This window comes from Lytechinus pictus, chromosome 3 (assembly GCF_037042905.1).
Source record: "Lytechinus pictus isolate F3 Inbred chromosome 3, Lp3.0, whole genome shotgun sequence".
In the NCBI taxonomy this organism is placed as follows: domain Eukaryota; kingdom Metazoa; phylum Echinodermata; class Echinoidea; order Temnopleuroida; family Toxopneustidae; genus Lytechinus; species Lytechinus pictus.
The window spans coordinates 40,767,118-40,782,173 of NC_087247.1; the positions used below are offsets into that span (position 1 = coordinate 40,767,118).

Below are 15,056 nucleotides of genomic sequence, written 5' to 3' on the forward strand. Positions count from 1 at the left end.
ACTTAAATCATTGTGAAATGCCCCCCCCCCTTGGTTTGCCAGAATTAGTTGCATATGGGCAACCCCACAATATATGGGACACAGAGCTCAAAGTTTGAGTCGAACTGTGCCATTGTTGGTAACCCCAAATAGGTATATGAAATTACAATGGTCTTTATGTTGCAAACAAACATTAAAACTTATCATTTTTTTCACCTAAATTCTGTAAATTGATTTTAATGGATTATTTCAAATAGATTTTGCATTTGCTCCTGCAACAATATTATTGGTCCTGCTGAAAATCCAGACATTGAGCTGAACATAAAACCTAACCTCAAACCTTACCCTAATCCTCATCATCGTTTCTTTCTGAACCATAAATCCCAATCACAACCCTAATCTAATATCTATAGCGGAAGAGCTGTCAATGTTTTTCTTCCCTATTTGTAATATCAAAAGTAATGAAAAGCTGAAGGAAGTGTTTGAAAAAAAAATAAGCTCTTAAGCCTAAATTTTGAGTAACTTTACATTAAGATTTGTATTCAAATAAATCAACTTAAACATTGACATAACACACATTGTAACTTTCACAAAGAGGGAAAGAGTTTGCACAAAAACACCATACTGATCTTGTTTGTATTCATACAAACATTTGCAGAATGAGAAGACAAAATATACATGGATGTAAATATGGATTTTACATATTAGTATAGATACATGCTTGAAATGTGATTGAGTTGAAACTCTACAAATAATTGTGAGATTCAGTGTAATACCCATTGATACAATGAAGCAAACTAGTCTTTGTAGTGATATACCAACAAACGATTCATAGATAATATAATATCAAAAGAAGTAGAATATTTGTTAGCACACATCTTACTTGTGGCAAATCCAACACAGAAGAACTGATCTGGCAAGTGACTAGTTTGAAATACATCTATAATATGACAGCACACTTTGAAGGAGAATAATAATAATAGCTGAATTTGTTAAGCACTTTTTGCCAGAGGTTACAAAAATGTGTCTGTATGTCTAAAAAATATATCTAGCATTATTATACAAATCAACTACAATGATTAAAAAAGAAAATCCAGGAAGTTATATGACATGTTAATGAAGTGATCAAATTTACAAGATTTACTTTACATGCATCTTAACCCTGTGTATGAGATATGCATTCATGTGAGCATCGATTTAAATTTATTTATTATATACTTTGTTACATATATGTCTATATTGAAATTTGTCCGTAGTACTATAAGTTATTTTTACCTTGTTATTGATGATTTTGTTTGAAATGTAAACTTTTGCAATTCGGCTTTTGCCGCAAAGAAAGTATTTTTAATAAACCATTTTGAATTGAATTGAATAAACAATGTCCCAAGAAGTGGAATATATAAAATGATGGAAGCAAAAGTAATTTCAATGAGTTTTAATATGTTAAAATTTGAAATCATCTTGGGAAAATGTGGTTCAGGAAGATCCGTGCCCTGTAAATAAATAGATCCAGCGGAACTGCCAAGGTATTTTCATGGGAATGGGGCCCAAAGATGACATTATGGTAGTATAATTTTTTCACCATTGAATTAATTATACAGATATAGTAAAGTTACATTGACTGGACCTCTCCTTTTTATGATTTTTTTTTCAGTCTCCCCCCCCCCTTAACTTTCCCCCAATAGTTTGCTGCCCCTGAATATATCAATCAGTCTTATGGGTCAATAATGAACCTATGGGACATGGTTTATCAATCTTAAGATATGATTTAATCTCTTATATATTACGTAGTACTGGGCCCCGTCTTACAAAGAGTTATGATTGATCCGATCAATCTCAAGTATATGGAAATCCATCAATGTCATAATTTTTTCTTCAGGATTAGCTCAATGTCCTATGAAAACAAAGAGAAGCATACTGAACAGTCAAGAAAACAGTGAATGTTTTGAATATACATAATTTCTAGAAAATGTTTTGAACAAACATGTAATTTTAGATGTTGACGTTGCTGGCTTTCCATAGTTGCGATTGATTGGGATTGGATCAATTGCAACTCTTTGTAAGACGGGGCCCTGATGTTCTTCTTTTCTAAACTATTCTTTGTAAATGCTGAAGATGTATATTATTTTCTCTTCATCTTTTTATACAATTTCTATCTGGTTCGTTGTCACCTGTTTGGCACCCTTTCCATTCTCATTCACATTACAAGCATCCACACTAATATATCTAGGAGTTAAATGAAGAGTTTCACAAAATGACACAAGTCTTTGATTGTGGTGGAGGAGGTGAAGCAGTTCCTTTCTTTCTTCCTGCAACACTTGGTCCATTGACATTTCCACCTGATTTTTGTTCCCGCACACTACGAAGTGTGTCTTCATCCAACATATTCTCCAAGATCTGAACCTCTTGCGTTACTTCACGAAGCTCTTTCTCCATCTTGGCTAACCGGGCGTCTTTCGCCTGATCATCCTTGGCGAATCGCTTGAGGCGTAGCTGCATATCTTTCACCCGTTGGTCACTTTCTTCTTTCTCTTGCAGATTCTATATGATTGGGAAGGTAAAATCAAAATTGCTCTTTAAAAAAAATGGTCATTCCATTGTCTAATTGAAATGAAACAAATTCTCACTAAGCACAGGATAAACTAATCCTACCCTTAAGTTTGCTTTCAACAAAAACTTATATAAATGTATTGGTCACTGATAACGACAGTGATGGTGATTATGAGTATAGTGATGGTAACAGTCATGTTGATGCTGATTTTGATGCCGATTGATGATGATTATAACACGGTTATCAACAAAAGCAAAAGTTAAAATAAAGAGTGTACTGATGGTAGCTTCATGAATATATGCACTTTTAATACGTGACAGCCATGCTACCATCATCGCCCCTGCATCATTCAATAGCCATTCATCTTTTAAAAGGTGAAAAGTGACAATAAGAATAAGATCTTCAAAAAGACTTACTGTGGCTGGATTTAAAACCCAGTCACCCTGTATGCATGATAATGGGGATACACCCACTATGCAATGACTTACATGTAGCTGTATAAAACCTCACCATACCAGGAATATAGCTGACAAAAATATATATACAGAGTATGATAACGGCATCACAACTGAGATTCAAAAAAATTATTTTTTTGTATTATCCATTGCTTAAATGTCAACTTTGTAATAACAATGATGATGATGATGATAATATAGTGTAGCAAATATATGAATATATATACTCTACTGTTCTTACCTCTGCAAGTTTCTCTCTGAGGTATTTTTCAGTATCTTGCTGTTGACTGACTTCCCGAGCAAGGTAAGTTGCTTGGATTTTTATTCCTTCCTTTCGCCCTTCTTTAATTCCCTCTATCTCTTCCTCAAGCTCTTTAACTCTTCCCTTCAAGCGATCATTTTCTAACTTCACAGAGTCTAACTTAGAGAGTTCCACTTGTTCTGTACTTTCTCCAGAGTTTGGAGGAACATCACTAGTAGTGTTTGCAGTAGGTATGGTGTCTTCTGGTTTTGATTCAGCATTTTCCTTAGCACATTCATTATTCATGTCCTCAACATTCCCTGACATAGGTTCATTCCCTACATTCTCATCATTTGATGCTTCTGTTTTGGGGTTCTCAGTTTCTTGAGGGGTGTCATCTGCATTCGATTGTGTCTCCCTGGTATCACTTTCTGGAATATCAGTTGTTGGTTCTGACTCAGTGCTTTGGGCTGGTTGCTCATCTTTAACGTTGTCTTGGGCATTTTCACCCTCATCTGCACCAGTGTCTGCAACATTTTTACTCTCGTTCTCTGAGATTTTTTGGTCAACAGAACCCACTTCATCTGCTTTTTCTTCATCCTTGGCACTGTCTTCAGTAACTGCCACACCATCTTCCTTTGCTGGCTCTTTGGCCTGTTCACCCTCAACATCCTCTGTGTCATTTTCCTTCTGCTCTGTATCATTTGGCTGTGCTTGTGCTTCATCATCTTGTCCACCAGGTTCAGCATCCTCCTGTTTAACAGGTTCAGTCTCCCCTGTCTCTGGTGCAGGCTCACCTTTCTCCTCCTCAGCGGCAGGAGGAGTTTCCTGCTGGGCACTTTGCTCTGCTTCACCATCTGCAGGTGTATCTTCCGCTTTGACTGTTCCATCAACTGCATCCTCCTTGTTTTCAGTATTCTCTTCACCAGATGGTCCTACATTCTCTTCATCCACTGGTGCAGCATTGTCTGTTGGTGGAGCATCTTCTGGTTTTGATATTTCACCATCCTCATTTCCTGGTTCAGTTGGAGTCTCACTCTTTGATTGGTCTTTTGATGTATCCTCCTCTTCTGCATGGCTATGGGGGTTATCTGGCTTGCTTTCAGTTACTGTCACATCTGGTGCTCCATCTGTACCCTCGGGAGACTGAGGTGTGCTGATCGATGGTGCTGAATCATCATCTGCTGCTCCAGACATCTTGAAAGGATCCTGGTAGGAAAGTAAACATGAAATGATTAATATCTAACTTTTTAAAGTCTAAAACACATGCTAGCCTATATCCTGGATAATGGAGATTCTCACCGCTTGACAAATTTTCATAAAACATAATGAAGGAAAACCATTCGGATGTTTCTGAAGTAGGCCAATACAATTATCGCATCAAGTGTACTGCATCTATACAGACAAAAGAAGAGTGAAAACAAAAATGGAAAACAACCCCCCCCCCCCCCACACACACAACATAATTTTTCAAAGTTGCATTATGAAAGATGGAATAGCATGAATCTAATACAATCAGATAAGATCATAAAATTTAATTACACGAATTACCAACTTAATATCATGATACATGTATTTCCTTGTGGTTGCGCATCAATGAATATTAGTATTAATTATTAACTACTGGTCAAAGTTAATTAGTCACCCGAAATACGCAAATCTTATATTGCTATATTCCGTCCATACCAATAACGTTTTTATCATTTTGAAAGTGAAAGCTTGGCACTTTTTCGAAGTTTTTTCTTTTACAAAAAGGGGCAGGGCTCTCAACATTTTATGAGGTTGGAATTATTGGTGAAAGAAATTATGAAGGTGTTTCATTATCCCCCCAAAATTACAGATTTTGTTTATACTTATATCCAAAGAAATAATGCACATAATCTGCCAATAAGAGGTCGGAGCAGCACTGATGGGGCTCCAAAAAGCTACATTTATTTGTGCCGTTGCCAAGCAAGATTTCGTCATGTGAGACGTTTTCATACAATTATATTCCACGATATGTGATGAGTATTGTAGTCGGTTTCTTGAGGTGAAAACAGTTTTTATTTGTAATTTATTGCAGTAACCGTTTTCGTTTACACATTTATATTTTGCTGGATCATCACGACCCCTGATTTTGATACAAAACCACCTTAATAACGGCAGAGTAAACTTTAAAACCCCCTCTTAAAGTCCATCCGCCCGAAGGTTGCTCCACCCTTTTATTTGGCAATTTATGACTATCATTTCGTTTGAAAAGGTATTAATTAAAACCTGTGTATTATATTTTGTAGAAGACTATGACACGGCTCACTGATTTTCCTCACTTATAATCCCAATGACAATTTTACTCTTCTTTTTTTACCCCGGTTTTTTTTTTCCATTTGTTACAAAATAAAGTCTGGCCATATACACTGTCATGTACACCTGCTCTCATTTGTGAAAACAGTCAAGTCTTCCCTCTCAGAATTATGTTCGATATAGTTTTAATGAAATTTACAAATGGCATTTTAGAGTCTGTATTTTTTCTGGAGTAAGCTAATTGATTATGGCAAGTCAGTATGTGATCACCATCACCCAATGGTTCCATGCAATGACACGAGTATGTTATTCACATAATGATATCTATGCAATTTTCTAATGTCGATCGTGTTGGCGGGAATACAATGCTGATTATTCTTGGTGGCTTCGTGTACTATGCATGTTCAGCGATGGTGAAAATTAGATTAATTAGCTCGATGATGATTCGCACGTCATTAGTGGTTTTGCATTCATTTTGGTACTGTGCCGATCTGAAAATGTTGGTGAAGATCAAAATATAAAGAAAGTCTATCTTCCGCAGTAGATGGTATCCTAAATTAATTTGTTATCATGGCATGTTATTCTGCCTTATATAACAAGCTTATTGTGCTTCGAAACTTAACAAACATTGGCTCACGTCACAGACCCACAAACAAGACGAGATCAGTGTGCATATGGTGACTATTGTACTTTGTTATAAGAGAACGCAAAAAAAAAGTGAGTGGGTAAACTACTTCAAAGGCTTCTCTTAATCATACTGATTTGAGCTTGTTCTGCTATATAAAACATACTTTTGTTGCTTCATCGTGATGATAGGCACAATATAAACTGATCTCGTGCATAAACATCAATTTAGTTGTCAAGGCTAACATAAAAATACCCCTATTCATGGGTTGATAACTAGGAGACAAGCAAACAAACTGTATATACAGCAGTTGGGTAACTCGCAGAGATGGAAAGGCCTATATAGGCCTACTATAACATGCGTTCGTTCTTTTCCCCCATATAATTTCAATAGATTAAACATATAATACAGCTATTTACACTGTTAAAAATAATTTAACCAACGATGTTTATTGTGTGAATCGCACAGTAGTTGTTTAAACATTTTAAACAAGTGTTTAAAATCTTAAACAACAAAGTTTGAATTCAAATATTTGATTATCAATAATTCAAGCATTACGGTTGTTTAAGATTTTAAACACTTTTTTAACTGTTTAAACAACTACTACGCGATTCAAACAATAAACATCGTTGCTTAACTTATTTTTGACAGTGTAAATTAAACGATTGAACTAACACCGAATAAATCACTGAAACAAAATGAATGTTTTCAGCTCTATATAGAGGCGGAAATGAAGACATTGCCATGATTGTGGCAGTCAATTTAGTTTTAGTATCCTTTGTCAACTTCGAATGGTCACGAAATCTTTCACCCAACTTCTAAAAACAACCATCAAAGTCGTCATCTCAATCTCCTCCAAAGTATAACACTTTGGTACAAACATCGTCTGCATGCATGCATGCATGCGGTGGCTGAAATTTGAAACTATTTTGTTTATTAACTCCATGACGACCAAATAACAGAATAGCTGATAAACTTGACATGAAGTATTATAGGAGTGCATGATAAATACATGGTTGGCTTGCAGTGATATATAGGCATATATTCTTGACATTGGTAGGCATAAAGTTGATGACTTCCATCGCTTACTGGGCTCTCATCTTTCTTTCACATTTAATTTTCTCTTCCTAATCCCCAACTCGACTAGAGGTACATATATATATGTATATATATATATATATATATATATACATAATGTGATGACAAGTTCACTTGTACCAAATGCTCTTGAGGTGTGAGTATGAAACATAATGAGATGAGGTCAACTCAAAAGATGACGCAAGAATGGTTTCCTGCGTCATCTTTTGAATTGACCTCATCTCATTATATATATACTTATATAATATATATAATATATATATATATATATATATATATATATATATATATAGATGTATATTTATATATATAGGCCTACAACTTTTTTTTCTTACAATGTACATGTGAGATTGTGTGGGGTGGGGTGTGAGTGTGTGTGTGTGTGGAAGGTGTCTTTCTGCGCCAATAACTCTGCTTTTTCCCTAAGTGCCATACACTCTTAAAACAGATCAGTCAAATTGACTAGACCAGTAGTCAGCTGGGAGCAACTGATATGGCAATCACTGATAGTCACATTTCTGACATATATTCTAGTCAGAAATAATTCTATTCTAGTAAAATATGACTAGAAAATAGTCAAATATGACTAGAATAACAGTTTCTCCCAGCTGACCATATTAACCAGTCATTTTTGACTGATTTGTTTTTAGAGTGTAACATAAGAGAGCCTATGAGTGGACGTGCGTGCATCAATATTTCTGTTTTAATTATCTACACTTCACTGAACTCTCACATTATAGTAAAACCATGCAGCTTGAATCATAGGCTAATTATGAGGGAGTCGTTCCACAACAAAATTCAATTTAAATCGGTTATGAGAATGACCTCGGTGATACGAAGATAAATGATTAAGCTGGTGCAGATAAATGAAATAATATAAAAATGTTCATGGTCCGAACTTCACGATGACAAAAGATTATCTTGCTGCTATAGCCCATGCAGGGGAGCGTTTCATAAAAATTTGTTTGCAGTGTTATTTTGTTCTCAGCCAATCAGAAGCAAGGATTGATAACGTCCGATGTCGGTGAGAATCAATTACATTTTTTTTTTTCATAAAACGCTTCCTCATGAAATGAGGAAAACTGAGAAAATACATAAATGTATAATGAAATATTAAAGAATATAAGAGGTATATGAATCTCGATCGGAACAAAAATGCTAAAGTAACATCTGAGCAACTTCCTAGATTTCGGATGAAATAAATTATGAATGGTGACTTAATCTGATTTTCACAAAGGCGTAAACTGTTAAACATTTCCAACATTCTGAGAAAATAACTCTTTGTGGATTTCATATTGCATACATGAGAAATATATGGGAGGGGGTTGCTGGCATGTGACATAATACAATAGAACCTTTTATATTCACAAGTCATATATATGTTATACTTAAGTTATTTCCGCTAAACCTTTACTTTATATGTCTCTCTCTTTCTGCAAATGTCAAAACTATTTGACGTCAAATTGATTATCATTCATTTTTGCATGCATGGAAAATTAAAGTTTTAAAAATTTTAATTGTGTGAATAATATACCAGCTATAAGTTTGTCACTTTTGCTTTCATTACTCTAAAAACCAGACACAGTGGTATGACGGATCTGTGCCAGTTTTTTAATCCGATGCACTTGTTAGGAATATTTCTAAATCAATTCAATAATTATTTTTTACTATTTTGCAAGTAAACGATTAAATCCATACGGTATGAAAAGCAATTCCATGAAAATTAAGATATACGATAATAAACTGTAATAATTTTACCCGACCCCAAGCCACTTTCGTAAAAAGTTTCTTTTGGGGGGCAGCTGCCCCTATACCGACCAATTCCATAATGGTCGTTTAGAGATCGTATATTCTTTCCCTTTCACGACAAAAGGGAGAAAAAGAGAACAAAAGAAAGGAAAAGGGAAAATTTTATACTACTTTTTCTCAAACATTATATGTCAAAATCAATCACACAATTACATTTTCATATTTTTTTTTAATTCTGCCCCATTATATGCGACGCTGTTCCCTAAAGATCATTGGTACTTTACACCATTGCTTTTCTCCTGTTTAACTGATTCTTATCGGGTCGATAATAAGAAGCAGTGCTTGTAATGTAGTAGTAATAGTAGTAGTAGTAGTAGTAGTAGTAGTAGTAGTAGTAGTAGTAGTAGTAGTAGTAGTAGTAGTAGTAGTAGTAGTAGTAGTAGTAGTAGTAGTAGTAGTAGTAGTAGTAGTAGTAGTAGTTAAGCTTAGTAGTAGTAGTAGTAGTAGTAGTAGTAGTAGTAGTAGTAGTAATAGTAATAGTATAGTAGTAGTAATGGAAGTAGTAGCAGCAGTTTTATATGGCACTGCTTTTCTTCGTGAATTTAAACTGATTCATATGAGAGGTTGATAATAGGAAACAGTGGTAGTTAATGATGTAATAGTAGTAGTCAGTGGCGTAACTACGGGGGGGGGGGGGGCATGGGGGGGCACGTGCCCCCCCCCCCCAATCGGCTGGCCCCCCAAAAAAAAACGGGAGAAAAGGGAGAAAAAGAGGGAGAAGAAAGAAACGTAGTGGGAAAGACGAAATTATTGCACATTATAATGTTATATTATATATGTTATGTTTTATTACATAAGAAATATTTTGTTCATAACTTTATGAAACATTATTTGCTCAAAGCCTATTTGTTCATTATTCCTGGTACTCGCATTGTCTGTTTAACGAGAATTATAATCATGTTGTACTAAAACGTCCTGTTTTCAAGTCAATATGCACCAAATATATTTCATCGCATTTCGAGTTATTATTGTTTTATGTAGTGACATATGCTTCTTTTTTCATGACTACTTAAAGTGATTGCCCCATTTTAAGGTCTGCATATAAAATGTTTCCTATCCGTGCTTACGTTCGAATTAGTGAATTGATGAGATATGTCTGCAGTCTGCTCTTCATGAATTCCTAAAATCAGTCCTTAAGATGTCTCTTTTTCTAATCTAAATATCAAAAAATTTCAGCTCGCGCTTCGCGCTCGCATCATTTGGTTTCTGAAATACGTATGGTCTAAGTAGATTCCTACAAACAAGCCTTAGAATGCCCCTCTTCAGATCTGAATTTCCTATATTTTCAGCTCGCACTTTGCGCTAGTGAGATGCGTATGATAATCATGATTACTATGACTACAAAAAGCTCTTCATGTGTTTGGATGTGATTCTAACAAAATCAGCAATCGCTTGGCACTCGCATTAGATGACTATGGTGAGATATGTCTACTCTTAATGGATTCCAAAAAAAAAATAGTCTATAAAATGTCCCTTTTTGGGTCAATATATACAAAATTTTCAGCTCGCGCTTCGCGCTCGCATCATTTTGTTAGTGAAATACGTATGGTCTTCGTAAATTCCTACAAACAAGCCTTAAAATGCTTCTCTTCGGGTCTGAATTTTTTAAATTTTCAGAATATCTGATTAGTGAGATGCTTATTTTAATCATGATTACAATGACAACAAAAACTGTTTTATGTTTTCTAGCAAAATCAGCAAGCGCTTGGCACTCAAATTAGATGAGTATGGTGAGATATGTATTCTCTTGTTTGATTCCTAAAAATTGTCCTTAAACCGTCTCTGTTTGGGGTCAATATAAATACAAAAATTTCAGCTCGCGCTTCGCGCTCGCATTGATTGATCAGTGAGATACATTACATATTCTTTTAATGGCACAGTCCTTAAAATGTCTTTATAAGGTCAATAGGCCTATACCTGGCAATTAAGCGCGCTTTGCGCACTCACTGAGTGACTCAAAATTTTTGCTGGTGCCCCCCCCCCAATGCTGTGACCCACGGTACGCCACTGGTAGTAGTAGTAGTAGTAGCAGCAGCAGCAGTAGTATGGTAGTAATAGTAGAAGTAGAAGCAGCAGCAGCAGCAGCAGTAGTAGTAGTACATGTAGTAGTAGTAGTAGTAGTAGTATAGTAGCGCATGCATTAATTGTTACAAATATATTAACCCATGCCTCCTATTCATATTAATAAATGTGCTTGAAATGTCCAGTTTCCAGGCCTTATTATCAACAAAGTTTGTGCACTCATTAGGCTTATTAGATTAATAAACAAGATAAAAACATTTTCATGAATTAATTATTCCTAATAACTGAATGTCCCCTTTTTCAGAATGCAATATCGACAAGTTTCATCTCGCGTTTGGGAATAGGAATATAGTCATCATTTTCATGTGATGACACAATGTCCTTAGAATGTCCCGGCGGTACTGGGTCAAAATGATAATAAAAACAATATCAGGTCGCGCTTCGCACCCACATCTTTTATTAAGTGCGATTCACACCCTCTTCACAATTTTCCTACATAGTGCTTGAAATAGGGCTGAAATTCACCCTTTCTTAGATCGGAATATCAAATATTTTCAGCTCGCGCTTCGCGCTCGCGTTATTGATTTTAAAAGATTTTGAAAATCGTATTCAGAATGCCCAGATTCTAGGTCTAAATCTAAAACACGTGCACGCATACTTATTGAGATATAAAGTTTGTTCTTTATTTAAAACGTGCTTAAATTATCCAGTTTCAGATGAGAATGTCAACAATTTTCTGCTTGCGCTCCGCACTTGCATCATTAATGTGGAAATATACCCAATTACCCATCCTTTTCATAATTCTCAAAACATGAATAAAGTGTCCCATTTTGAGGTCTGAAATCAATTTTTTTCTTCTTGCACTTCGCGCTCGCATCAATTGTTTATACACATACCCGCTCATGATTCCAAAAAGTGCTTAGAATGGCAATTTTTTAGGTCGGAACGTCAACATTTTTCCGCTCGCGCTTCGCGCTCGAATCATTTAATTGTCGAAAGATCGTCTTCATGGCTAACTGCAAACAGACTTAACAGGTCACTTTAAGATTACCTGGGTTTGGTTTTAAACTTTCTGCTCGTGCTTCGCGCTCGCAGTGATTATCTAGTTACATACTCATCTTGTTCTGGATCACAAACATTGTTCAACAATGTTCAATTTCCAGTACAAAATACATGAAACTTCCCCCCAAAAAAATTAGCTCGCGCTTCACGCTCGTACTATTCAAATAATGCTTATGAGATTATTGCATATTTATGTAGTTTTATAAGAATAAAGCTAAACAGTTTCTGTAGGACTACCCCCTTCAAAGAAAAAAAAAATCAACTTTGAGCAGCCGATCGGAGAAAATATGGGTGAAAAAATCTATAGACGACGGCTGGATCCGCCTCTGGTAATAGTAGTAGTAGTAGTAGTAGTAGTGGTAGTAGTACATCGTGTAGTAGTAGTAGTAGTAGTAGTATAGCAGTAGTAGTAATAGAAGAAGTAGTATTAATATATTACATGGCACTGTTTTTCTTTAGTTCATCCGATTCTTATGAATAAGAAGCAGTATGAGTATAGTAGTAGTAGTAGTAGTATAGTAGTAGTAGTATAGTATTAGTATAGTAGTAGTAGTAGTAGTAGTAGTATAGTATTAGTATTAGTAGTAGTAGTAGTAGTAGTAGTAGTAGTAGAAGCAGCAGTAGTAGTAGTATAGTAGTAGTAGTAGAAGTAGTAGAAGTAGTAGTAGTAGTAGTAGTAGTAGTAGTAGTAGTAGTAGTAGTAGTAGTAGTAGTAGTAGTAGTAGTAGTAGTAGTAGTATAGTAGTAGTCAATTTTATAGTAGTAGTAGTAGTATAGTAGTACCAGTACTAGTACTATAGTAGTAGTAGCAGTGCAGAAAAAGTATAGTAGTAGCAGTAGTGTAGGATATGGTAGTAGTATAAAGGTGGTGCTATATATATAGTAGTGATATAGTAATAGTATAGTAGTAAATTAATATAGTAACAGTAGTGGCATATATGTAGTAGTAGCAGTAGTAGTAATACAAGTATAGTAGTAGTAGCCCTATATAGTAGTAGTGGTGGTACACTCGGGGGTGGTCGTGGTGGACGTTGGTACTGTATATTAGTTACTTGTACAAGCACAAATTTCATCACAAAGTTCTCTCAAACATAAAACAGATTTAATAACTAGTTATTATCCAAATCGTCAGTCGATTTATATCATTTGCAGTTCAGCTATTTAATTAGAGGCATACATTCGGTATTAAATTTCAATTGAAGCTGACTTCTATTAGCTGCTGCCTGCACTGCACTTTAAAATTAAACAGCAATAACGGTGTATACTAGTATATAAGACATAACGTGGCATATTTTAGCGCTAAAATATGCCACGTTATGTCTTATATAGGACATGGTATTTTTCTTATCTTACCTATTATTTAAAATGCACAGATCTGCAGCCAAGTTTCCAGGTCTCATCAAAGAGCTTCAAACACAACTCTATCTTCCTTCACACACAAAAGATTAGAATAAGTATATTATCTTTGAGAAATGAGAATAATACTGAATTAATGAATATGTCACTCACCTGATTTGTGTTGGTAGTTTGACACTTAGAAACAGAGGTTATGTATTATAATCCAACTATTTTTATCTCCAATTCATAATGGATGATGATACAGTCAAGTTCTTTTTCTTGGTTTGTCTTTCTGCCCCAGTGTGAATCAATTAAACATAACAGGACAGTATTGACTAGTACTAGGAAGTCGAATCATCAACAACAACAGGGAGCTCGACGAGATTCGTGCCATGGAGACAGTCACAAATATTCCAAGTTGATAAAAGTTGATTTCGCACAGAATTACGGTTCCTTGTGAATTGGATTCTTTTGGGAACAATATTCATGACATCCTCAAAACACATTTACTAAAGTAAAGTCCGACCTTGTAAACCGCTGAGTATGATTTAAATATCAAAAGTCGACGTTTGTTCGCATACCTGCACGAGATATATTTGGAGGGATTGTGAACGGACTTTTAACTACTGGTGTGTGTTTTGAGAGCAAGTTCGCATTTACAACGGGTTTGTCATGGCCCAATGACCTAATCTAGAGGGTGCCGTATACACTCTCGAGGGGTCATAGTCTGGGGTTTCATTGTTTAGCCTGTTACCATGGTCACGACTATTCGCCTGCATAGCCCGGTGTCATATTACAAGCCGTTTATATCACATGGATATTATATACACTGTTACACATATATTTTTCTAATTTCTTTTAATGAAAAAGCATCGAAAATGAAACAAATTTATACAAATTATAATGCAAAAATTATTGTTTAATACATAGTAAAATGAGCGATATTCTTTCAGTTTTCCCACCCATCAACGATGCCCCCCTTACTAAAGACCCAATAATTTACAAAAACTAGACCACACTCTCAGTCCGGCACACCTCCAGTTAAAACTCTTCTTGGAGTATTTCGGAGGAACATCATACCAAGTACCAAGTACCCTAATTGCAGGAATCACTCGCTCTCAATTTTGTGGCCCTATAATGGTTCGGAATTTTATGAATGATAATTTCGTTTCATATAGTGCTTGCAATCAAGCAGGTCTAATTGTTCTTCGTTCAAACTCGAAATCAATGATTTTTTTTTAAATATTGTAGTGTAGAGAATAATGTAAAGTTTGGCAAATAACCAAAGGTCAGTTTTTAGTAGCAAGTACATGTATTATAGCAACGGTATTAACGTTTAGAACTACAATCTTATGACATCCTGAAAGTGAAAAAAGGAAGGTTGTGTTCAAGGGAACAAAGCGAACGAGTTCTAGAAAAATGTAGTATTTTAACATAAAGATATTGATTTTCTTAGAATTTCCCTTTTTTTTCTCTTTTGCGTTGAATGTGCCCCTGTCTCAAAGTGCCGGGGAACACAACCTCTTTCCCATAATATACGTACAGCGTTGTCAACAAGTACCAAACTATACTTATAGTTTTAGAGGCGAACACATT

The 15,056-nt window shown here is 35.3% G+C and overlaps 1 protein-coding gene across 1 annotated transcript; it reads right to left on the reverse strand.

Annotated features, from left to right (window-relative positions):
* Positions 1-495: 495 nt before the first annotated feature.
* Positions 496-14,152, reverse strand: LOC129257237 (myristoylated alanine-rich C-kinase substrate-like). Its single transcript, XM_064097062.1, has 3 exons — positions 13,632-14,152; positions 3,227-4,435; positions 496-2,520 (listed from the first exon to the last, which is right to left on the reverse strand). The coding sequence occupies exons 2-3, from the start codon at positions 4,421-4,423 to the stop codon at positions 2,227-2,229; spliced, it is 1,491 nt and encodes a 496-aa protein (XP_063953132.1). The 5' UTR covers positions 4,424-4,435; positions 13,632-14,152; the 3' UTR covers positions 496-2,226.
* Positions 14,153-15,056: the final 904 nt, after the last annotated feature.